This window comes from Cydia pomonella, chromosome 14, assembly GCF_033807575.1.
Source record: "Cydia pomonella isolate Wapato2018A chromosome 14, ilCydPomo1, whole genome shotgun sequence".
Taxonomy (NCBI): domain Eukaryota; kingdom Metazoa; phylum Arthropoda; class Insecta; order Lepidoptera; family Tortricidae; genus Cydia; species Cydia pomonella.
This window is the reverse complement of record NC_084716.1, coordinates 14978509-15002568: the sequence shown is the minus strand read 5'-3', so window position 1 is coordinate 15002568 and position 24060 is coordinate 14978509. Positions and strand designations below refer to the sequence as shown.

General features: G+C 37.2%; 1 protein-coding gene across 1 annotated transcript; it reads right to left on the bottom strand.

Moving 5' to 3' along the window:
* Nucleotides 1-10320: 10320 nt before the first annotated feature.
* On the bottom strand, nucleotides 10321-23983 carry LOC133525037 (protein FAM114A2). Its single transcript, XM_061861241.1, has 11 exons — nucleotides 23642-23983; nucleotides 22351-22536; nucleotides 21596-21775; nucleotides 20245-20452; nucleotides 18962-19213; nucleotides 17421-17546; nucleotides 15760-15898; nucleotides 14835-14946; nucleotides 13562-13638; nucleotides 11770-11893; nucleotides 10321-10468 (listed from the first exon to the last, which is right to left on the bottom strand). The coding sequence occupies exons 1-11, from the start codon at nucleotides 23819-23821 to the stop codon at nucleotides 10394-10396; spliced, it is 1659 nt and encodes a 552-aa protein (XP_061717225.1). The 5' UTR covers nucleotides 23822-23983; the 3' UTR covers nucleotides 10321-10393.
* Between the last annotated feature and the right edge of the window lie 77 nt (nucleotides 23984-24060).

Here is a 24060-nt window from a genome sequence, read left to right as displayed (position 1 = left end):
CAAGAACCCGTTTGGCCCGGGAAAGTTTGTAAACTGTAACTTTAGTTTAGTCTGTCGCTTTAGCGAAAGTCTCTTTCTAATAAAATAAAGCAAAAAAGGGCTTCCGTGTGTTCTTGAATTGGTAAGCAAATTTTGAATTAAAACGGTCAAACGAATAACTAAAAGAGATTATTATTATCTACACATTAAACTAGTTCGTGTTTGACAAATGACAATCATGACATGGCGTGACAATGCGCATTATTAAGCGACGCGTGCGCAAAAGTATGGTCAACAAAATTAATCAATATCCAAACAAATGAAAACACGTGTCATAGCCAATCTTAATGGCTGTTCAACCGTGAAAACTCAACCCCTATTCCCTAAGCCGTAGAGTACAAAATAAACTCATTACTCAATGTTGAGTCTGAAAAGCATTTATTTTTGGTTACTTTGGTATAGGGGGTAAAATGCGTTATTAGTGAAGTATTGTAAATATTAATTTTACGGGAGTAATAATGGTATATGAATAGACAGGATATTGACTGTGTGTAGGGTGCGTATGAGTTTTGCAGTAAACAGCCTAATGTTCTAATGTACCAAAGAACACGAAAAAAATATATGACAGATATTGGTAAAGCCAATGTGGAGAAGATATGTGTTATTCTTAATCAAAAGGTTACATATTGTCGGTATTGAGTTATAGCTACCAGCATATAGTTTAAAGCATACTCTTTTATATGCAAAAGGAATCAGGCTTCTAAGTTGAGTACGTATTTTTCTATGATTTTTTTGAAAATTTACCAGGTAAATGTACCGTTTTGAGATACTTATTCGATTTTAAAGTTGGAAAGTTTAAATACCAAGTTCTAGTGCGAAGTTATGCAGATAGCGGTATTAAAATTTTCTTGTATCATTATATTCCTAAACAAATGACATTTGATCTCTAATATTTAACATGTTATTGAGATATTATAAAATAAAACACGTAGGGTATCGAAACGTGAATGTAAAAATGGACAAGTTCTCGCTAACTTATATTGCCCTTGCAGGTCTATAATGTAGCGGTAATAATAAAAAAATGTAACGCAGCTACAATGTTCAATAAAGTTTTTTTTAAAACAAAACGAAAACCAACATCGGTCTTAGAAATCATACATAAAATCAACGTAATTAGTTGTCAACAAGCATATTGTACACGTTATATTAGTTTATGCATAAAATTAACCAAAAAGTGTAAAAATAATACAAAAGTATTTTTTAATTTTGTATTAAAAACGTGGCTTTGAAGTTTAGTACTGTGAATAAATATTGTCACTATTCATAACTTTACAGAAATAACAATTTCACGTGCATATTTTTCTCAAAATGAAAGCTATAATTGCTTATTTCTGCTATAAATATTATAAAGTAACTAAATTAGCTACTTTTCTACTCGTCGACTGTAATAGTTGAATTATGATTTTGTATACCAAACTGTAATAGCATTCTTTTCATGTATGGGCTCCCAACTCAACTATAATTTCATAAGCAAACGCTGCATGTAGTCAACTGTAATGAAATTGTACAATCGTGTAGCGCCTGGGTCCAGTGGAAAAGACACCAACGCGCAACTATTTCATAATTTTCTTTAATTATTTAGGTTATATAGTAGTAAAGTATTATTTTAGATGACTCATAGGAAAAATATTGTAAATTACAATAATGATATCAATTACATATAATCAAGCTTTTCAATCTCGTATCTCACACGGTACTCGACTGAAAGGCTCTCCTACTCGTATTATATCACGATCGTATTATTTTATGCGTATGTGTTTATGCGTATTTGCTAACTACTTTTTCTACTACTAGTACCTACGAAAGATTATACATAATCATTATTATTATTATTATTTTTAATTATCATTTTGATATATTTACTTACCGTTTTACCGTTAAGGAGATTTGTGAAAGTAGAAAGTACCTACCCATAAAGGCCAACTTGCAGAGCAGATGTTTGATCTTGACTTACTCTTACCGGTCCAGCTCCAGTATAAGGGCATTTGGGTCAAAACGAATATGTTTAAAGTAAGGACGGTAAGCACAAAGATTTTCGTACATTTATCCGCTTGTTACATCTCTATCGCACGCGTATAATTATATTGCCGCCCCGCCGATGATGCCAGCGGTGATTGCCACTGTGCGTGTGCGAGCGGGATAGCAATATAATTATACGCGTCGATAGAGATAAGAAATAGCGAGTCAATTGAACGAAACTCTTCGTACTTAGCGTCCTTGCTTTAATCGCTTACCTTACTTATTTTTCTTCGAGTGAAGCGAGGGTCTTCGTTTCGGCTTGGGCTAAAATGTGTCTGCCCGAATGTTCTCTACAAGTCGCATTTCTTAACTTATTGCCGAGAATTTTTGTGAACAAATTCGAATAATTCTTATCTTAGAATATATATAGATATTTTTCGTCAATTCAGTTTTTGGATTTTTTTCAAAATGGCGGTGCCATGGGTGTGTGCCAGGTCTATAGCTCACTAGTATTTAAAGAGGAAAGAATTTAATACTGACTTAAGTATTTCCTGAAAAACACGTGAAGTAAGTACGAGAAATTTAAGAAATGCCATTTTTTTTGTAAAACAAAACACTTTTCATTTTACCCACGGACTGACCATTGATCATGGTCACCCTGTTTATAACGTGTACTTGATTAGCAGTGCGTGCGTTTCCCTAATGATAATGATTGCCTGTCCACAACAGATGGACCTGTTAATAGCTACTGTGCAATTGATTTATACTCTATTGAAGTGTGTCTACCTAATGTACAACAATGAGTATAAGTCGCTAAATGATTTTTCCCGCTTGGGACGGTGAAGAAAATTTTTCAGATATTGTTTCAGTAGCTATTATTCTTTACACATATTTGGACACCAGTTTTCTTACCAAAACGCGAGTTATTTCGTAGTCGACATCCAACGTCAATTTTAATGGCAACTCACTTACAACCAGCTTACAACCCCTCTGGTGTTGCAGGTTTCCATGGGCGGCGGTAATCGCTTACCATCAGCTAATCCGTCTGCTAGTTTGCCTCCTATAAAAAAAGTAGTGGATTTATCAGTACCGCTACTTGACACCAGATGTCACAAGTGTCGCGACTGAAGAAAAAATTATTGAATTTACAACTAATATTACAAGTAGGAGTTGAAAATAAAGTTCCCGTTAATCCGGTTATATTTGCAAATTCATGAGCATTAGAATTTTCGTTCGTCGCGACATCTATTGTCAACTAGCAGTACTGATAAATTCTGCTACTTGACGCTACATGTCGACTACGAAATAACTGACGTATTGGTAAGAAAACTGAGAGCCTACCGCGAACCACGTTCGACGTGTTGCCACTCTGTCGCACTTGTTAGTTCTTTCTTAAGTGTGACAGGGAGGCAACACGTCGAACGTGGTTCGCGGTAGGCCCTCTGATGTACGGAGTTACCGCTGATTATACGCTAGCTTTTAGTAGCTGCATTTTTCCCGTTGTACAGTTACCATCAGACACATCGTAGGTGCTCAAAAATATCTGAACACGCACTCTAAAGCCTTGACTTGGCCTTGGCCGTTCCGATTCCGATACATCCGACGGTGACTGGAGTGACAAGGATTCTATTTTTGCAATTTTGGTTACGAAACCTAAATAATCAGTATATCGCTGATCAGTATAATCATAATCACTTGTGTTATGCGACATCTATCTAGTCTACTTATCTAGATCTAGTCTACTTATCTAGTATCTACCTATGAGTGTGTGATAGGTATATCAATAGGGACCTTTAATTTAGTACTTTGGAAGCAAATATACGACATGAAAGAATTTAACAAAACAGTATCCCTATAGTGTAAATTAATTCGATGGCGTTGTCGCGAACGTATTGCGAACCAGCTAATATTTGCCAACGTCATGGAGTAGATGGCGCTAGTAGTCACGTTTAAGTTAAATAAGCGCTTGTAGGTTATTGGGATTTTTTGGCGGAAGTTGAGAGGGTAGATGAGAACGACAGTAGGAAAAAGGAGGTTGTGTGCGAACAAATCTACGCGGCAGTGATATTTGCTTTTTAGATCAAGTCAAAGATGTTCTTATGGTGTTATTAGAATAATGATGTGTCTCTGGTATATTGCGACCAACGTTATCAGTACTCATAGTGAACAGTGATCCAGTGAGGCTAATATGAACTTAAGGTAAACTTTGTGTGAGGAATGGGGTCGCTATAAGGGGAGGTTTGGAGGCGACTATTAAGCTCAAGAAACCAGGTGGATAATCATGTGATACTTATGTTATATGTAGGTAATAAAGTCTGACACCAGCACAACTCATATATCGTCATCTCACTAACATCCAGGCCTCGTATAGGTATGTAGTACATTTACATATCGCTTTCCAGTATCCGTAAAAGCATTAGCTCATTCGATAGGTTAATAAGTATGGTGAGCTTGACGACAGGCGTAACGTGACGTACGCGTTTGCGTTAAGTCTCATTTTGTATGGGATTTTGGGTTTCCAAAACGTTCCGCTTGGCGCGTTGTGTCTAAATCCCATACTAAATGAGACTTAACGCAAACGCGTACGTCACGTTTCGAAATCGAATAAATGTACACTAGGGGCTCTGAAAACAAAAACTTGCACATTTAAAAACCGAAAAGACCCAGAAATCGACATGTGTTTCCTAACAGAAATAACTCTTTTATGTATAACTTCTTGTGGTGAAAAGAAAGACTTTTTGTGTTTCGTTTATTGGGTTAAACATATTTGCAACCTCACGACATGTGCGCCGACAGATGCGCCTGGGCACGCGAATCGGGCACAATTGGTGATTTGTGCAGTTGGCAAACAGCGGTAACAAAGTGCTCAAAATAATCTGCGCATACGTCATATTATTCTACCTCACCTGACAGTGCGTAGGTAAACAGTGCAATAGTCGTTTTAACCCTTTGAAGGCAACACACTCCTATCGTGAACCTTCGTAATGCACAAAGGTTGATATTGGGGTGTTTAAAAAGCTTTATGTTTAATTGTTCATGTTTTTTTGTAAGTATTTTGTATTTCTGCTGGTATGTTTGGCGTCATAATACTGATAGCGTGACTCCGGATTTCAACTCCACGTAACGACATCTTGTGTACAATTCCTTACCTAACTATACAAAAAATGTTTGATGAACTAATATTGTATTCTAGCGTGAAGTCATTATTTCAAGTAAAATTTTAATATCGCGATCCAGGATATTTTCTACACCGAACAGCGCCTTCTAGCGTTCGATTCGTAAACGTAACATCATGACAGTTGGGTCATAATTCGAACAAAATCTCAAGTCCGCAGCAAGCTCAGCTGAATTTCACCTTCCCTTATAATAAATAAGAATAATAAACTAATATAGGACATTGTTACACAAATTGACAAGTCCCACAGTAAGGCTTGTGTTGTAGGTACCTAGACAACGATATATATATAACATATAATTATAAATACTTAAATACACAGAAAACACCCATGACTCAGAAACAAAAATTGTCTTCATCACACAAATAAATGCTCTTACCAGGATTTGAACCCGGGACCATCGGCTTCTTAGGCAGGGTCACTACCCAAGTGAAGATTTATGTTTAACGAAACCGAGAAATAGTATGTGGTAAATATTTTTTCTTAGTTTCATTCACTATAGAAAAATACATGTGAGGTCTCCTTATACCCCCCCTCCCCCAACGTGATCTATCGTGATTTTTTCGCTACCCCCCTCCCCCCTATCGAACCTCGCGTGATTTGTGCACAAGCCCTAACTGTCCAGTATTGATCCTTTGGTGTTATTATTTGCCTGCGGCTTTGAAGAGCATAGCTTGTAAAGCAATAGATCAACATTATGGTTTTTTTTTGTGCAGTTTCAAATGTAATCCCGCCATGGTAAATGAAATAGGGTATAATTGGTATCAAGGTGGATTAGGAGGATTTAAAAATAATGGACAAGTGCGAGTCGGAGTCGCCCCCCGAGGGTTGAGTAAAAAATTAATTATTTTTATTTTTTTACAAATTATAGTTTTCAGATTTTTCCCTGTGCTTGTAGTGTAAGCATAGCAGACTGGTTTATTTCCAAATATACAACTACCGACATACTTATAAGTCTAACCTACGTAACAGATACCTCCACGCGTTCCCGGGATAAAGGGTCTTGACAGACAGACGGACAACAAAGTGATCCTAGCCTAGTTTTACACGGCGAAAAATTTTCCCTTATACGGTATTTTATCGAATAATGTAGTGACAGCAAAAAATCGTATGGCAACCTTCGAATTCGTTTACACGGCGTCTGTGCGGCAAAACCGTCTAGTCAGGTCACTACGGTCGAATAATGATAAAATCCCGTATACGGTATTCGGGAAAAATTAACGCGATATTGTGTAACCGCCTAAGGGTTCCGATTTTTCTTTTGAGGTACGATAGGGACCCTAAAAAGTAACGAAACGATGGGTGATCGAGATGGAAGATGCGTCAACCCCAAATGAATGGGATACAGGTAAAGGATGGTGAATGGTCCAAGTTACAATAACCATTTTGAATGAACATAACTAAGCTTGGAACATCAATCATATATGTCTACGCAAGATGTTAAAACCTTTCCTTTCCCTTAAATGCCATGGCCTTAAATGCTTTGTCTTTCTTTGTCAAATGGTAAAGGATCTTTCACTTGCTGTTAAGTTCAGTGTGAAGGAGACAGGTTTGGTTTATTTATTTAATCTGAATGTCACAATATATTATAGTACAAATGGCGAACTTAAAGCCTTAAGGCATTCTCTACTCGTCAACCAATGGGCTAAACCAGAAAAATTAAGTAGATGCAGGGTCTGTTGTATTTAATTTAAAGTATGTTGTTTTGTAGGGCAAAGTCAATGGTTGACTATTGGAAACAATTTGTTAAATGTTAAATGGGATTTGCACGGGATTTTTTGTTGTCCATTTCTTGTGAACTTTTTATATTATTAGCCCTTTGAATTCACGTCTTTATATTTAAAAAAAGCGGCCACGTGCGAGTCGGACTCGCCCATGAAGGGTTCCGTACCATTAATGACGAATTAAAAAAAATACTTACTAGATCTCGTTCAAACCAATTTTCGGTGGAAGTTTGCATGGTAATGTATATCATATATTTTTTTAGTTTTATCATTCTGTTATTTTAGAAGTTACAGGGGGGGGGGGGGGGGGACAGACATTTTACCACTTTGGAAGTGTCACTCGCGCAAACTATTCAGTTTAGAAAAAATGATATTAGAAACCTCAATATCATTTTTGAAGACCTATCCATAGATACCCCACACGTATGGGTTTATTGAAAAAAAATTTTTTGAGTTTCAGTTCTAAGTATGGGGAACCCCCAAAATTTATTGTGTTTATTCTATTTTTGTGTGTAAATCTTAATGCGGTTCATAGAATACATCTACTTACTAAGTTTGAACAGTATAGTTCTTATAGTTTCGGAAAAAAGTGGCTGTGACATAATCGGACAGACAGACGGACATGACGAATCTATAAGGGTTCCGTTTTTTGCCATTTGGCTACGGAACCTTAAAAAACTCGTTCCTTGTTCGAGCAGATGTTTTATTCTGCATTTTTGAAGCATTATTTTGTTTTCATGTTATATTAATGCATTAAATCGCTGTTTAGCGATAAGTCCGCCTGTTGTTACATACATATTTATACCTTTACATACTTTGTACCATTTTTTTTTTGTAGTGTGCAATAAAGCATTTTAGTATTATTATTATATTAAATATTATATTATAATAGGGTAATATCAATTAATAATAAACTGAAACAACAACATATTCATTTTATCTATCTTTTAATAATATAAAAATCATAATATATTATTATTGTCCTATTTTACAATCACAATATTGTAACATTTATAAAACCATTAATGAATAAATAATCATTGTGTCATCAAAGTTATTTAATGGAGTTTAGTTGAATAAAAACGGTCATAATTCTGAACCCGTTAACTTCTCAGGATTTTCGTAAGGTTATCCTATAGATAGGTTAGCTTTGTTTTATGGCAATCCTGAAAAGTTACGCGTTTCTGAGAAAAAACAAATTATGACTAACGAAAATGCGGACAAACATTACATTATGACTTAAAACCTTATGGGAAACAATAGAGACCCGAATAAAAAATTAAAAAAATCGATAACTGCGAATGGCATTACACAAATATATTATGGACTGCTAAGTTTCGACTTTATAGGTCCATCGATCTCTAATATGAAGATCTTCATATTGGACTCCGTACGCCGCTCCGGTATGGCTATCGGTATACACCGTGTTTTTTTTTTCGTTAATTTCAACTCCAAAGTTTTTTTTTTTATCTGATAAGGTTCATACGAGCGTGTACACTTACCTCACGGCCTGTTTGCATATTGATTAGTATTTAGTACGAGTTTATACATTTGCTACTAGATGTAACTACTATCTCGGACGCGATCGTCCGATAAAAATAAATTATTGAACATCGATATGTTCGAAATGACATTGATATGTCACAGTTTTTAATTGTTTGGTTGAGTTAAATGTAATGCCTGTGTTACAACAACGGTATATGCAACATTTAATTACTTTTTATAAAAAATAAAATAAAAAATTATTTTTTTTTAAATTAACTATGCTATTTAGTTTCCTTAAGCGTACTTACCCATACCCCGAAGTTAACGGAATTCAATTAAAACATGGTGTATACATGCATAGCGCTGTCTCGCTCGTATCAATGTGATGAACACGTTATAAATGACTTCTCCGTATAGCATATAATGTTACAGGTTATATAGAATTCCAAGCGCACATGACAGTATTACATAAATAATAAATAAGAAGAAAATTAGGCCAACATATACGTTTTTTTTTTAAATATCTATTAAAAGTGGAATATCATCAACCCGTTGTTGAATGTCAAAGTCAAATTTCTATTAAGAAAAGTAGCTACTGTATGTAATTGCATGATTTCTAGTTATCTAAATTGTATTTTTTTCTTATTTAATGCATGTTAATTATAAGATGTAATATTTTGAAAAGATGTGTCCCGCCGTGTATTTTGCCGGTCCATATTAGGATACCCTCCTCCAATTAAGGGGGGATTTAAATCTTCTCGGGCAGAGGTGTAGGGTTAGAGCCGGTGTAGCTTTATTTGACGTTCATAAGCGCATTGTAATATGCCTAATGAATAATAAAGTATCTTTATCTTTTATCATTATCTTTAGTATGGTTTATGGTGGGCAACAAATAACCCGACCAAATTACATATGTTGTTTTTGGTATGTTGTCGGGAATGTTAAAACGTGTTTTAAATTTTGTCTCATTGCGTATGTTCTGTCCCTCAGGGGCGCACGCGGTATAGCACATATATACGACCCTACCATCGATGCCAGTGTTGGCCGAAATGTTAATTGCAATTGAAGATAACCATTACAAATTGAACCGTAAACGGTAACGGACGGTTACAGTTTATGGTTCAACTTGTAATGGTTGTTTGTCAATTGCAATGAACGTTTCAGCCAACACTGATCTATGAGCCAGAGGATATCGATACGTGTGTCAGTCAGACAATGACAGATATAAATCGTTTCGATAATCGATAAGTAGACTCAAACTCTATTGTAATTGAGTTCCATTTTACATAATGAAACCCAACGATATTAAAATTATTTTATTTTTACATCATAATAATATACAGGTCAATCCAAAACGGTCAGTATGGAGAAGTCAGAAACTATGAGAGATAGCCACATCTGTTCTTAGGAAACATGGCTTCGATTTTAAATTTATAATATAATAATGACATTGTGACTTAAGATTCGTATTATCAACAATAACAAAGAAAAAACTCGCAGAATTTATACCTAACATTGTTTACATGACTTCGAGCAGGTTCGATTCCCGGTTATGTATAAGAGATCTAAAAAAAAGATTGAATTTCATTATTATTAAATTTAAAATCGAAGCCATGTTTCCTAAGAGCAGATGTGGCTATCTTTCATAGTTTCTGACTTCTCCATACTGACCGTTTTGAATTGTTCACCCTGTATATGATGAATTGTATCTAGGTATCATAATGAATGAGATATCTGTCTGTATATTTCTGTTTTTATCTGGCTGTCTTTCTATCTGTGTATATATTTTTGCCATGAAGTAACTATTTCTATTTATATTTTAAGTTACGAAGATATGTATTTTTTATCCTACTGTGATTCAAGTATTTTTTGTAAAAAAATTGGTCTGAAACGTCAATGGCATGGAATGAAAAAAAAAATCAAATGTAACCCCACCCTTCCCGTTTGAAAAAGACTATAATAAATCCTTGGTAAAGTGAATCTTCTGTTCTTCATATTTAATAGTTGGTTCTACACGGCGCCGATTTGCAGTATTGGCAATGCTAACTGGAATGCATTTTGGATGTAGGTCGAACTGTTGCCAGCCTGAAACAATAAACAGTTAAATAAATAAATAAATATTGGACATTCTTACACTACTATTAGAAGTATTAGAACAACTTAAATTATTTCAGAAAATATTTTAATTTGTTTTTTTTATCCAGCGCCATTTCTCTCGCTAGCTCGGTATTATCACCTGAGTTGATCCAGTTAGAAGGTCGAACCATACTGTTCTTCCTTAGGAATGGTCAGGCGGCGCCATAAGCGTTCATAGGAATTGCATATACAGGGTGGACAAATAAGAATGATACACTTTGTTTTTAAATTTTAATTACATTAAGTGGAAATTTTATTAAATATTTTTTTCATAAATATATTATTCAGGGTTGGCAATTGTATACGGAAGACAATTTCTGCCAAATGTCTACCACTAGCAGCAAGCAATTTTATCTCAAATGTTTCTGTTGTTTAAAACACGTTGTTTGCTTGATTAATTTTGAAAAAAAGTGACAGTGATTGGCACCCAAATTCCCCAAATTTTGCAGCTCTTGACTTATTTCCGTGGGGCTATCTAAAATTACGTGTCTATGCTAACAAGCTGATGAAATTTAAACAGTTAAAACCGACTATTCGACACAAATGTACTAAGATAATGCCAAAAATGTGCGAATAGATGCTGAACATTGGGATGATAAGGGCTTACATTTGCCTGCTGTTTGAGGTGGACATATGTCAGACATTATGTTTCGCATGAATTTGCCAACCCTGAAGAATATATTTTTAAAACAATACTTAATAATTTTTGAACTTAATACAGTTAAAATTTAAAAACAAAATGTATACTTCTTATTTGGCCACCCTGTACTTGGAAAATTTTGACCAATGCCGCCGTGACCTCGGTGGCCGAGTGGCTCAGGCACCTGCCGCGATAGCAGAGGACGCTAGTTCGATTCCAGCCTGGGGCAGTATATGACAATTATTTCAGTTTATTCTTACACTAATTGACTAAGCCCCACAGTAAGCTTAAGAAGGCTTGTGTTGTGGGTACTTAGACAACAATAAATATAATATATAAATACTTAAATACATAGAAAACACCCGTGACCCAGGAACAAATATTCGTGCTTATCACACGATTAATGCAACGTGGTTCAATTTTGGAATCTTTCGCTTGCTCGGGTATCAATATCACGAGCGGTTAAACAACAACTTTGCCCCCTTGTAAAACAAATAACTATTGACAGCGTCCGCCATATCACCTATAGTTGTTCTTGGCGCCGTGGGCACGACTAGTAACGACGCCTTTAGGTGTTTATGGCGTTCAAAAGGTTAAAGTAACAACTTACCTCCAAAAATATATTAGTGATGTACGTATTGATTTGTTCTTTGTTCTCAGAGTCCAAGGAGTTCAGCTTCTCGGTGAAGAGCGTCGCTAGTTCACTTATATGCTTGGTTAGAACCACCGTCATTCTGAAAATAAATAAGTTTTTGCTAAAAATGATAATGTCGCTGTGTTGGCTGTGTGTAAGACAACCGGTTATGAGCAAAGTACGGTCAACCAATTTGATTCCTAGGCCACTATAGAACCATGTCATAATGACTTCTACGACAGTGCTTATTGAGTGATGCGTGTCAGGTATAGAGTAGTTAAAGCGACAAGGTTCTATAGTGGCGTAGGATTCAAATTGGTTGACTGTACGTGACGGGGAAATTGTTAAGCTTCACAGGACCTCATCTTAATACTATTTGACTGCTGTCATATAACTAATGGTGTCCTATCCATCAGGTTAGCACCAGGTACATGAGTTATTTGGAAGTTTATTCAGCGAACGAAAAAAACATGGAAGACTAACGTCAAACAAAATATCAGCGTAAAAGTGGCCCCACTATTAAAACACGCAATACTCATAACGAACCAATTGCAACTCGTCAAAGTTTAGGTCTTGTTTTCTTCGATGAAACTTCGTTTGACCATGATTTGTCAATTTAAACCACCCAAACTACGATTGGTGTATTATAAAATAAGGCGCTGTGATTGGCTATAGCGTTGACACTTGAAAATACATGACAATGGAAACCAACTCTAAGTAGACGGTTTCATGCGATATAGAACGTTTTAAATGGAATATTTCTGCATATAGCCTCCGAACCAATTAATACATTATATCGTTCATCTTATAGGGCACCTGTGTTGTTTAGTTAGGCGGCACAGAAATAAGTCAGAGAGAAATTAATGTAAATTTGATACGTCAAAATCGAAGAAAAAACAGCTGGCATTTGGGATATTTAAATTTTGCTCTGATCAAGATGAAAACCGATATCTGAGGATCCGAGAGAACCTTTCTAACGAATTTTAGGACAAACATGAAAAAAACGCATTCATTCATTTTTGACCTCAGATTAATTATAAAGGTCCTCTAGGATCCTCAGATATCGATTTTCATCTTGATCAGAGCAAACATGCAGAAATTCGTATTGAACACGTCGTCGTAGGAAGAATTTGTATGGGAAATATCATTATTGTTATTACTATTTTCCTTGCATTCTTTCCATATTTTTTCACCATTCAAACCATCCCTGGACCTAGAAATATTCCAATACCAAAACTAGCCAAATCGGTCCAGCCGTCCGCGAATTTACTTAGTAAAAATGTACACATAAAAAAGCGCCACCTACAACGACGATTCGTGTTTACTATCACGAATTTAAATGATCAAAACAACAACCTGAACAAATTTAAAATGAAAGTTTCTTAATATCAACAATTGTTGAAATGCATAACATCATCCCCATATAAAACCTGTTTTAATCAAGAGAAATCAAAATAATATGATCCTAGCTAAACTATACGTGAAAGGTAATCCCATATTTTTTCCAGTGTTTGTTGGAACGACTAGCACATTATTTATCCGCACAATAAGGCATATTTCTTTTGTTAAAGATATAATTTGAATACTTCTTACTATGATTGTGACAACGGGCCGCCATTTGTGAACTAAACAGATCCGCGGCACAAAGTTGACGCCCCGCCCGCTTCGGCACAATATGTGTGGGGTCATTTTGCAGAGCTAGTTCGTCATCTATGTTTATTATCAATCGCTGAGTTTATTAGAATGCGGTTATCAAAACATCACTTACTGTGTTAATGCATCTGCCTCGTCTGCAGTGGATCTCCGCGTCTTGACCAGCAACATTTCAGCCGCCTTATGGTACACCTGTGACGAAACAGTTCATTTGAATAAACGTTAACACCCAACATTTTTAACGAGATAGAGAGTCAAATAGAAACCCAATACGGTTCACACAGATTGACCGCCTCGCAGGGAAATCCCGTGAAACTTCCGAGGCATATGCATGTGTGGCCTCTATGTCTCGGGCTAGACCTGTGTACACCTTGAAGGATTTAACAACTGGAGAAGCCTTTAAGAGCTTACCCCTCTGTCGAAAAGCTCGGCCAATGGTCATATGTATTGTATGGACTGACGTTTATCTGACATGGCTACTACTACTACTAATGTACTAATGTACGTTACGTAGAAATAGCTATACATTTGACGTACCCCTCCCCCGCAAAAATCGGAAGACTGTTTTGTACAGAAAATAACAGTCAAAGCGTTTTTAAATCCTCCAAGGTGTACACAGACCGAGCTGCTTCGCGCGGCAATTTTTACGCGATGCGACTTTTCCTTTGTGGACCTCGCCTCTTTAAGCCCAAAAATTACACACAATCGCATATTGCGTGTAGTTTTATTACACGCGAAATGAAATGAGACGTAGGTGTTAGTACTATGAAACGGTTTTGGAAGAAATTTTTAAATTAGCCTTAATTAATAGTTTTTTTTTTGTGAAAGTTAAACGGCGCGTCAGTAAGTACGTTTTGAATAAAAACAAAGAAGTGATGATGCATTGCGTGTTGAATTATTTTGTAAGGGAAAATAAAAGTCATTAATTGTAACTTTATTCATTAGTTCTATACTAAACTACCAGTGAAATAAAAACGTGCCCCTTAGTCTGACATCAAAAACAAATGACGCTGACCGCTGTACTGCGCCATATGTTTTGCTGTCACTGAATTGTCAAATTTTGACAATCAGGGTTACCGCAAATTGTATGGGTTTGTACAGCGCCATTTCGTTTACCTGTCAATTCGAAGCGCGAAATTATGATAGATTTTACACATCCTTACTAAATATATCTTTGCTATGCTAATACCGACCGCCATACATTGGTTATAACTAATCGTCAAAAAACAATAAAAAAGTGTACAGGTTTTTGACGGGTCTGCAACGTGCATGTAACACATCTGGAGTTGCAGGCGTCCATATGCTGCGGTGACTGCTTACCATCAGGCGGGTCGTATACTTGTTTGCCACCGTCGTGGTATTAAAAAAACAGTCCTAAAATGGATTACCTCAACGGCGGCAGCGGTGGCGGCCGCCAGCCCGCTGACGCAGCGCTTGTACACCGCCTTCTCTGTTGTAGCTTCGTCCGATGACAGCCAGTCGAGGACTTCTGTGTATTGTCTGGAAGTAAAAGTATACACATGTAACAATATGGCGAGTTTCAGACTATATTTAACTATACCAAATGGGAGTACTAATAAAATTAATCGGTTCGCTGCCCTTTACATTTTATACACATTTCCTATAGTTGAAACTCATTTTTTTTTCGAATATACATATCTTGTTTTCATATAAAAAGCGTTGGTGGCCTAGCGGTAGGAGCATGTGACTTTCAATCCAAAAGCCGGGTTCGAACCCCCACTCGTACGAACAAGTATTTCGGAACTTATGTACGAAAATCATTTGATATTTGCCAGTCCCTTTTCGGTGAAGGAAATCATCGTGAGGAAACCGGACTAATCCCAATAACGCCTAGTTTACCCTTTAAACGTGGGAAGGTCAGATAGCAGTCGCATTCATAATAATTTCTCAGGCTCCCATGAGCCGAGGCAAAAATCCGGGATAACGCAAAGAACGAAATACGTAACGTAACGACATCAATAATTTTGCAAATACCCATCGTACGTGCCGGCCAGTGTAGACGTGCCTAGGCGGCGCGTGCGTTTTCCTCGCCCGAGCGCGCCGCCTCGGCCGAGGCAAGTCTACACAGGCCGGTTTGTACGTGAGGAAATTGCCTCACGCGTATGCTCGCTCTGTGTGGACCCGGCTAATAAAGGTTTTCCAAAAAATATTCTACTATAGTCTTCTCTAATTGTAATGGGTTTGGGGCAAAAAGCCCCGGGTTTTGTCCTTCAAATCGGTTATTTTTTACGAAAGTGGTTCCACAGAAACTGTAGGTACAAAAGAACACCAAAGTACAGCAATTGTACTTACTTCACCAAGGGCTGGAACTGCAGTTTCAAGCCTATATCTCTTGTAGCTGTTTGAAGCCTCTCATGGAACGCGTCTACCTTCGAAGCACCTTCGTCAGATTCTTCATCTTCCTCTTCTTCTTCAGGCATTTCACAAAGTTCTGAAGAAATCATTTTAAGAGATAAATCAAATGTATTCACATATGTATACCAAATTGTGAAGAAACATCTCATTTACTACTCTATAATTTTTTTAACAGCCAGCAATTTCACAATTTTTTAATAGATATTCATTGTTTTTTTTTCGTCGATTACGAACTGGAAAAAATCATCTATCGACAAAGAAGAAATGGATAACTTCAGTTGAAATAAAATCGGCCAAGAGCATGTCGGGCCATGCTCCGTGTAGGGTTTTGTAGTTACCATTCTGTCAAAATAGACCAAAGCATAAGGGAGTACCTTTGCAGCGCTTTGTACGTCTTTTTACTAAGAAGAGAACATTTTTTGCATTACCCCATCATGTTCGCTATAGTTTTCATTAAAAGTGTATATAAATTATTTTTTTCATATTTTGGGACCCATGGTTCAAAAGTTAGTGGGGGGGGGGGGGACATATTTTATTTCTTTCGGAGCGATTATTTCCGAAAATACTAACTTGATCAAAAAATAATTTTCGGAAACCGGTATTCGTTTTGAAATCTGTCCAAGGATATCCCACACTATTGGTTCAACGCAAAAAAAAAGTATGGGAGGTACCCTAAATTTTTTTTTTCTTTTTTTTTACCGTTCTACCGCAAATACCACAATGCATGATTTATGTATCCATGCCAAATTGCAGCTTTCTAGCAATAACGATCACGGAGCAAAGCCTCGGACAGACAAACATGGCGCAACGAAACCTAAGGATACATTCTATGGCGTGTGTGACTTCTGTGTGTTAACGTTTGTGCAAACGTTTGTGAGCGGCCTCATGGCACAATGCACAGAGCATTTAGCTGCTTACTCCGTTGAACTCTAAGGTTGTGAAGGATCCCTAATAATATTATAATTGCGAAAGTCAGTCTGTCTGTTTGTTACCACTTCACTTGGCACTTGACGGTTAAACGAAGTACCTATTAAGATGAAATTTGGCAGAGAGATGAGTCCCGGGGATAGGGATACACAAATCGTCGATGTAGCTCGGAAAGCGGCCAAGCTAAAATGGGATTGGAATGGTCACGTCTGCCGAATGCCGAATGAGTTGTGGAGCAAAGTCACTACAGAGTCCGAGGCCGAGGTCACCGGAGCCCGACAACTCGGATCGGGGGTCTGGCAGACCTCTCCGGCGATGGCGGGACGAACTGGACTCCTTGAACACACACACACACACACACACACACACACACACACACACACAGACACAGCACTGGACACAAACCAGTGGAGAGATTGGGAGGAGGCCTTTGCCCAGCAGTGGGACACGACAGGCTCCGAATAATATGATAGTTTTGGTTGTCAGAATCGTAATTTTGAATAGTTTTTGCGATGTAGAAATCATCATTCTATGTAGACAAAGACGTTAGCAAAGGTTAGATCTAAAATTAAAGCATATATTGAGATATAATAGATCGACCTAATTAGAATTACCCTTTTGACATGTCAAATTTGTAATTTTATCTATAAAAGAATATGAATATGATATACCAGCGACTTGCTGTAGTGTCTCCTTAATATCTTGTCTCTTGTCAGGGTCTGCGCTGCGTATTCGCTCGTCTATCCTCATGCTCACTTGCCGGGATAACATCTCCAAGGCTTCCAGGTGAACTAGACCTGGAAAACAGAACAAACTCATATTTAATATTCATAAAGCATTTTAGCTTCCGACTTTCTAATTTTGACTGTCTAATATGTGTCGGGTGACTTTCAACAGCATTGCAGATGAGACAGATATTTATTGTCGTGGTTATGGAAGGTAGAGGCATGGAACAGAAACTCCTTGAAACCAGATCCAGAAACTCCTCAGAATTGTTGCAAAAGTGTCCAGCTGTCGGCTATAAATAATAGTTCCAAATTTCTCCAGAGTAGCGCTAGAGTGGCTAAGAACCTAGGCGTTATTGACGGAGTGAAGTGCGCTGTCTATGATTAGATTTTTTTCTCAAGTATTCTAGGTATTGTAGCGCCACCTATTTGGACGACACGTGAAGCAGTGGTTTTCAACTTATCGGCGATAACAGGCCATTTTTTTTGTCGTAGGGACCACGAACTGTTTGGAACTCAATATGATATTGTATAATATGTGTACCTTAATAGCTGTTATTTATAAGTATTTTTATTTGATATTGCCTATTGATGACTGATTATTTATTATTATCTGTCACACAAGTCGCGCAGTATGCCGTTCCGCTCACCTCACTGGCTCCACAGAAAACCAGCGCCGTTGACAACGCTTAGTCGTGCCAACTGCAATGCTGAGTGGAGACCATTTCAGCGTCACATCCTTATCTGTTCTGTACTATTCAACTTCCACTGTTTCTTTTTTAATTCTTGTTGTTGTTAATGTATTATCTTCTTTGTAATAATTGATGTGTCTGAATAAATATTATTCTATTCTATTCTATTTTAATATCTCTATACTCAATTAGACACGACAGATTTTAAAAGTCCTACAAAGTTTCCTGAAATCGATCTTGTTTTAGAGATGTCAGTTTTTGTTTGTAACATAGTGAAACACGCCTTTTTAGCTGTGTCGCTGCCAGTATGTGACTTGGTTTAGACATTACTCACAGACATTAAAGTTTTAAACTCGCAATTTTTGTCCGTACCTAAAAAAACTTTACTTATTCGATGTAATGTTTTTTTCACCAAGGTGTAAAAATAAATAACGTGTCGTTTGCAGAAAACGCAAAAAAAAAAATGTTTTTTGACAAAAAAATTTTTTTTTTGCAACTTTGGCCGTATCTCGTATTTTTTTTGCTCTTTATGACCTCAGGAATGCGTGGTAAAATCTGTCATTAGAATACTTTGTACTGTTTTACGCTTTTTAGTTTTACTTTGTCTATGATACGATAGTGTAAGTAACAGCAATACACGTACGTTGTGTATTTGCAAGTGTCATAGATTACGGCCTCTGCTTGCCAGTTCGGCTGTATGATTATTTGTCACCATCATTGTTTAAGAAACTGACCTGCGGTCTCTTTAGATTTTTAGAAGCCATATATTTGGGTTAAAAGCTAATGCAGACCAACCTTCATAATCGTCGAACAGATTCTCATAATGCACCTCCTTCGCCTCTCTCTTTTGCTCCCTCGCCCTGTCCTCCTCATCAGCCCTCGCTTTAGCCTCCCTCAGAACTTGAGACAGGACCGGCTTGTCGCCAGGGTCCAGGCCAAGCATGGCCCGTTTCTTAGCTAACCCGGGGTCACCATCTTGAAGAACTTCCATGGTCTTTTTGCCTATGGTTTCTAGGGTGTCTAGACCGCCAGATATTACTTTTGTACCTGAAATGTAAATGTTATTACATGTACAGATTGCATACATAAAATCTGCCATTTGTACTTTGATATTTTCTTCACTTCTTGTAACTGTAAAATAGGTAAATTATTTATTTAAGCACAATCAAAAGTTTTCATTTATAATGCAGTTTTGGACTCTACTTGAGACAGTCAGTCACTCTACTCTTAGAATACTCAACAAAACTATTTTAACGAGCCCGAATAAGGAGTATTACTACAATGTTCTGCTGCCAGAGCGCAGCACTAGCACATATTGTAAACATTAGAGTAACTTATACATGCTAAGCCTTAACAGTTTTTTGAGACGTTTTCATTATGACATTGATGCGTCAAGGCGGCTTGTTTACAGAGGCTTGTCGCGAAACGCGAAAATCGAAATTTCGTTATCTGCCTCTTTATCGCTCGAACATGTGAGAGTGATGCGAAATTTAGATTTTCGTGTTTCGCGGTAGGCCCTCAGTATGTGCTAGTGGCGCCCCCAGCGTAGAGTGTTGCGTAATATCCCCTAATAATTATCAATTCTTTTATCAAGGTATTTTTATTACAAAAATGCAATTATTCCTTAACTTGTATTTAATAACAATAATGTATAAAAGTTATATTTTAATTGGAGTATTTTCTTAAAAATCAAAGTTAATGTATTATAAGCTTTACTAACTATCATTCAATACAATTAAAGCGGGTGAATAATGTTTATCTGATAGAGAACAATGTTGCTATGCCCTAACCTAACGGGTGCATGTGTTACCTAAAATACAAATAAGACCTACTGTAAACACATGTATGCATAAATTATATGAATATGAATATTCAATGCGCAATTGCGCAATATTTATGACCACATTAAGTCTTCATCATCAGACATGTTTAATGATCATATAACATTGCATTATCGCCAGTTAGTTGGCAAGCAATTTCAGCGCTAAATCAGACGCTGAGGAAGTGATTCAAAACTAGTTTGCAATATATCCTAAAACATAACAGTGTTACTTAAATAAAAGCTTGTAAAAACATACCAGTTGTCTCCACAAACTTAGTAACTCCTGACAAAAGACTGCCCAGCTGGAAAGCATCCCCAGCATCCTTTGCTCTCTTATTTCCTTCTCCTCCCTCCTTCAGTCTTTCCTCAGGCCCATCTGTCCTGGCTTCACTCTCTCTGGCCTTTCTGGCTAGTTCCTCTGGATCCGGTGCGCCTATGCCAGTTTCAAGGACTGTTGAGATGCCCTGGAATGTAAGATGTTTTTTTTCAATATGCATGTGTATAATAATAACAACTGATTTGAAAATTCCAACAGCTTGCAGCCAGTTTGCAAGTATTTATTCCTTCTTCTCTTCCTCGGTGAGTATGCGCCCACTGTTGGACATACGCCTCTCTAAATCTCCCCCAAGCACCCCGATTTGCTACTTATCTCCTCCAGAGTGGGCCCGCAATCTTTTTTATATCATCCTTTCATCTAGTTGGAGGCGTGTGGTTTTGTTAAACGAGGCCTCCACGGACACGCTTGCTCCACCTCCCATTATCTCTGCGACATACATACCTGACCCAGGCCCATTTCAGAGTAGCAATCCACTAGTAGTATTTATTTACGTTTTGCTAACTGCACTCACGAGTGCAATGCAGTGTTTTTCAACCTGGGCCGAGAACCCTTGGGTGTTTGTGAAGTCGCTATAAGAAGGTAGTAAGACTCTTGGAGGTTTGGTTTTTTTCATAAATTGTTAGACAGTGTTTGTGAAAAATTTAAACAATAAATAAAAAACGGCCAAGAGCATGTCGGGCCATGCTCAGAGTAGGGTTCCGTAGTTACTCCTCCGTCACAATAAGCTAAACTGGAGCTTAATGTATAGTAGATTGAACAACCAAGGGATGAACTGTGGACGTACGTCTTTTTACTATGAAGTGGAAACTTTTTGCGATAACTCAAAAACAGCTAAACTGATCATATCCGCTATAGTTTTCGTTTAATGTCTTTTTTAAGCTCTACTTTCAAGATTTTTTTCCATATTTTTTGGACCTATGGTTCAATATTTTTTTCTTTCGGAGCGTTTATCTCCGAACTTCACTTTATCAAAAAATGTTTGTTGAAGACCCCTATTAGTTTTGAGAGACCTTTCCAACGATATCCCACACAGTAGGGTTGAAGCAAAAACAAAAATTCACCCACACATTACGTGTACGGGAGGTACCCTAAAAAAATTAAATTTTTAGATTTTATTGTACGATTTTCTCGGCTTTATTGATTTATATATCCATGCCAAATTTCAGCTTTCTAGCACTAACGACTACGGAGCAAAGCCTCGGACAGACAGACGGACATGGCGAAACTATAAGGGTTCCTAGTTGACTACGGAACCCTAAAAAAGGGGTACCTGAGAAACCTGGTTGGTGATGGTAGAAATGCCAGCAGTAGCTGTGCTCAGCAAAGAATCCACACCCCACCCCCAGCCCCAACTGCTCTTATTGGCAGATTCTGCCAAACGGTCAGTCACTGCCTTTATGTCGGCTTCTGGTTGTGTTTGTGGAGCTGGTGCTTGCTGAGGTTTTGGCTGCTGTAGTTGAGGTTCCTGGAATGGAATGTTAATTGGGGTGTTGTCATGTTCCTGGAAACAGTGTGGTCCTTATTTCGTCAAAGTTATATTTTCCTACCCTAAAAATTTATTTAAAAATTCTAAAAAGAATATATAGATTGTTTTTTTAGTCGTAGATTTTACATTGAAAGGGTGCCCCATAGAAAAATATAACTGGCAAATCAGGATCAACCTAGTAATTGTGTGGATTTCATTAAACCATTTTTTCCTCCTTCTCTCTGTTCCCTAGCCTGGTTGCATAGGAGAAGACATCATGCATATGCTTCCAGGCAGATGCGATGCATCACAAATGGTCTCAAATATCTAAAGTAGTTGATATGAGTATGTTGGGATCATATATGCATCTGATGACGACTTCAATGATTATTACACAAATACACCACAATTTCATAATTACCACAGAATAGAGAATAGTTTTATATACAGAATTCTCACTGTTTTTTATATTAATTACTGCTCAGAGCAGCCAAGACCAGAGTGCCCCTAAAATTTAGTGACATACCAGAGTCTTGGTATCACAATATTTTCACACTTACATTTTCATTAGTCTCATCATTCCCCCAGTCATCAAAATCGTCCCAGCCAGTGTCTTGTGATTTGCCATTATCCTTCTTGGTATCCACTTTAGTTGAAGTTGCAGTGCTAGTTTTAGGATCATTTTTAGGTTCAGGCTCAGGATCTACGTCATCCCAGCCATCTCCCCATCCATCTGTTTCTTTTTCCTGAAAATCATATAAGATTGCTATATAATATGGTCTTAATCTCTTCTACTTTTCATAGTTCATTACTTAAACAAAATAAAAGATTTCGTTTTCGTTTCGTTTCGTTTTAGAAATATTCAGCAAACTTCATTTTCGGCCAATCTCTAATAGACATCAATAGAGATGGGCCAGGTCAGGATTAGTTGCAGGCAGGTTTGGAGGAAGTATTTTGATGAGAACACACTTACTAAAGGGATTTGGTACCGCACAGTTCAATGTCACCCTCCTTGAGTCCCATGTCAAACAACTAAGCAGGTTCCGGGTTTGTAGAGTTTGATGAATCTGTTTGATGGAATGTCAAACAAATTCATTAAACTCTACAAACATAGCTATTTGTAACATCATCCTAGCCTCATCTGATAGTAGTGAGCTGTGCAATCTATATTTAAAAAGAATGTAGGTAATAATGTCGACCTCATTACAGGGGTGACATTGTCAATGTATGAAGAAACCCCTCTTCTCCTTCTCAATAAAGAAAAAAAATAAGAACCTTAATTACAATCCGAGCTAGATAGATAAACCACTCTCTAGAAGCAATCAGGTTTTGTAAAATGCAAAGGACTCATGAACAAATTTTCAACACTCATCTAATGATCTCTAGAGAAATCTAGTTTTATACTATGTCGGAGGCCCGTCTGATACCGTAGCCTATGGACAGCTGCAACACCAGAGGAGTTATATGCGAGTTGCCGACCCTAACATCCCCCAACCCTCATTGAGCTCTGACAACCTTACTGGCAGGAACACAACACTATGAGTAGGGTCTATGAAAACCTACCTAGTATGTATCATAGTATGTATGCTGTATATGTTTAATATGTATGCAGAATTGTATGTTGACCCAACAAGACAAACATATCGACAAATATTTGCTGAATAATCAGCATTGAGGAATTTCACCTAAGCCTAATGTATAAAGCTCTGTTTTGGTATTCTAATCTATGCAAATATATACGAGTACAACAATTAACGTAGCAAAAGAAAATATCATGAGTCCTTTGTACGAAATATACATGCTTTGTACTGTATGCCTGTTTTGACAAACTCTGGAAACAAGTTTACTCACTTCTTTAGTTTCTACATGTTTTTTCCCAAGCGTGGCAGCTGGTTTCTTCGGTTCTTGGTCAGATTCTACATTATTGTCACTGTAATTCGACGATGAGAGTCGTTTCTTCCTCTCTTTCTTTTCCACGCTACCATGACCCTCGTCTGCACTTTCGAAATCATCACTATCACTCGACGGCATGGTTAAATTTATGCACTTTTTGATTGATATAAGTTTAACTTAACGCCGAGAATTTAGTGAAATTGGACTACGTGTTGACAAAAAATTGTCAAATTGACAGAAATGAGACATACGTCAAAGTTTTATATTACATTTTAGTGCATATTACGTATTCAAAAACGAACCATTACTTATTGTGATAAGATTGCTTATTGAATTCGTCAAAGCAAAGTGCTAAATGGCGTAATTTACGTCACTAC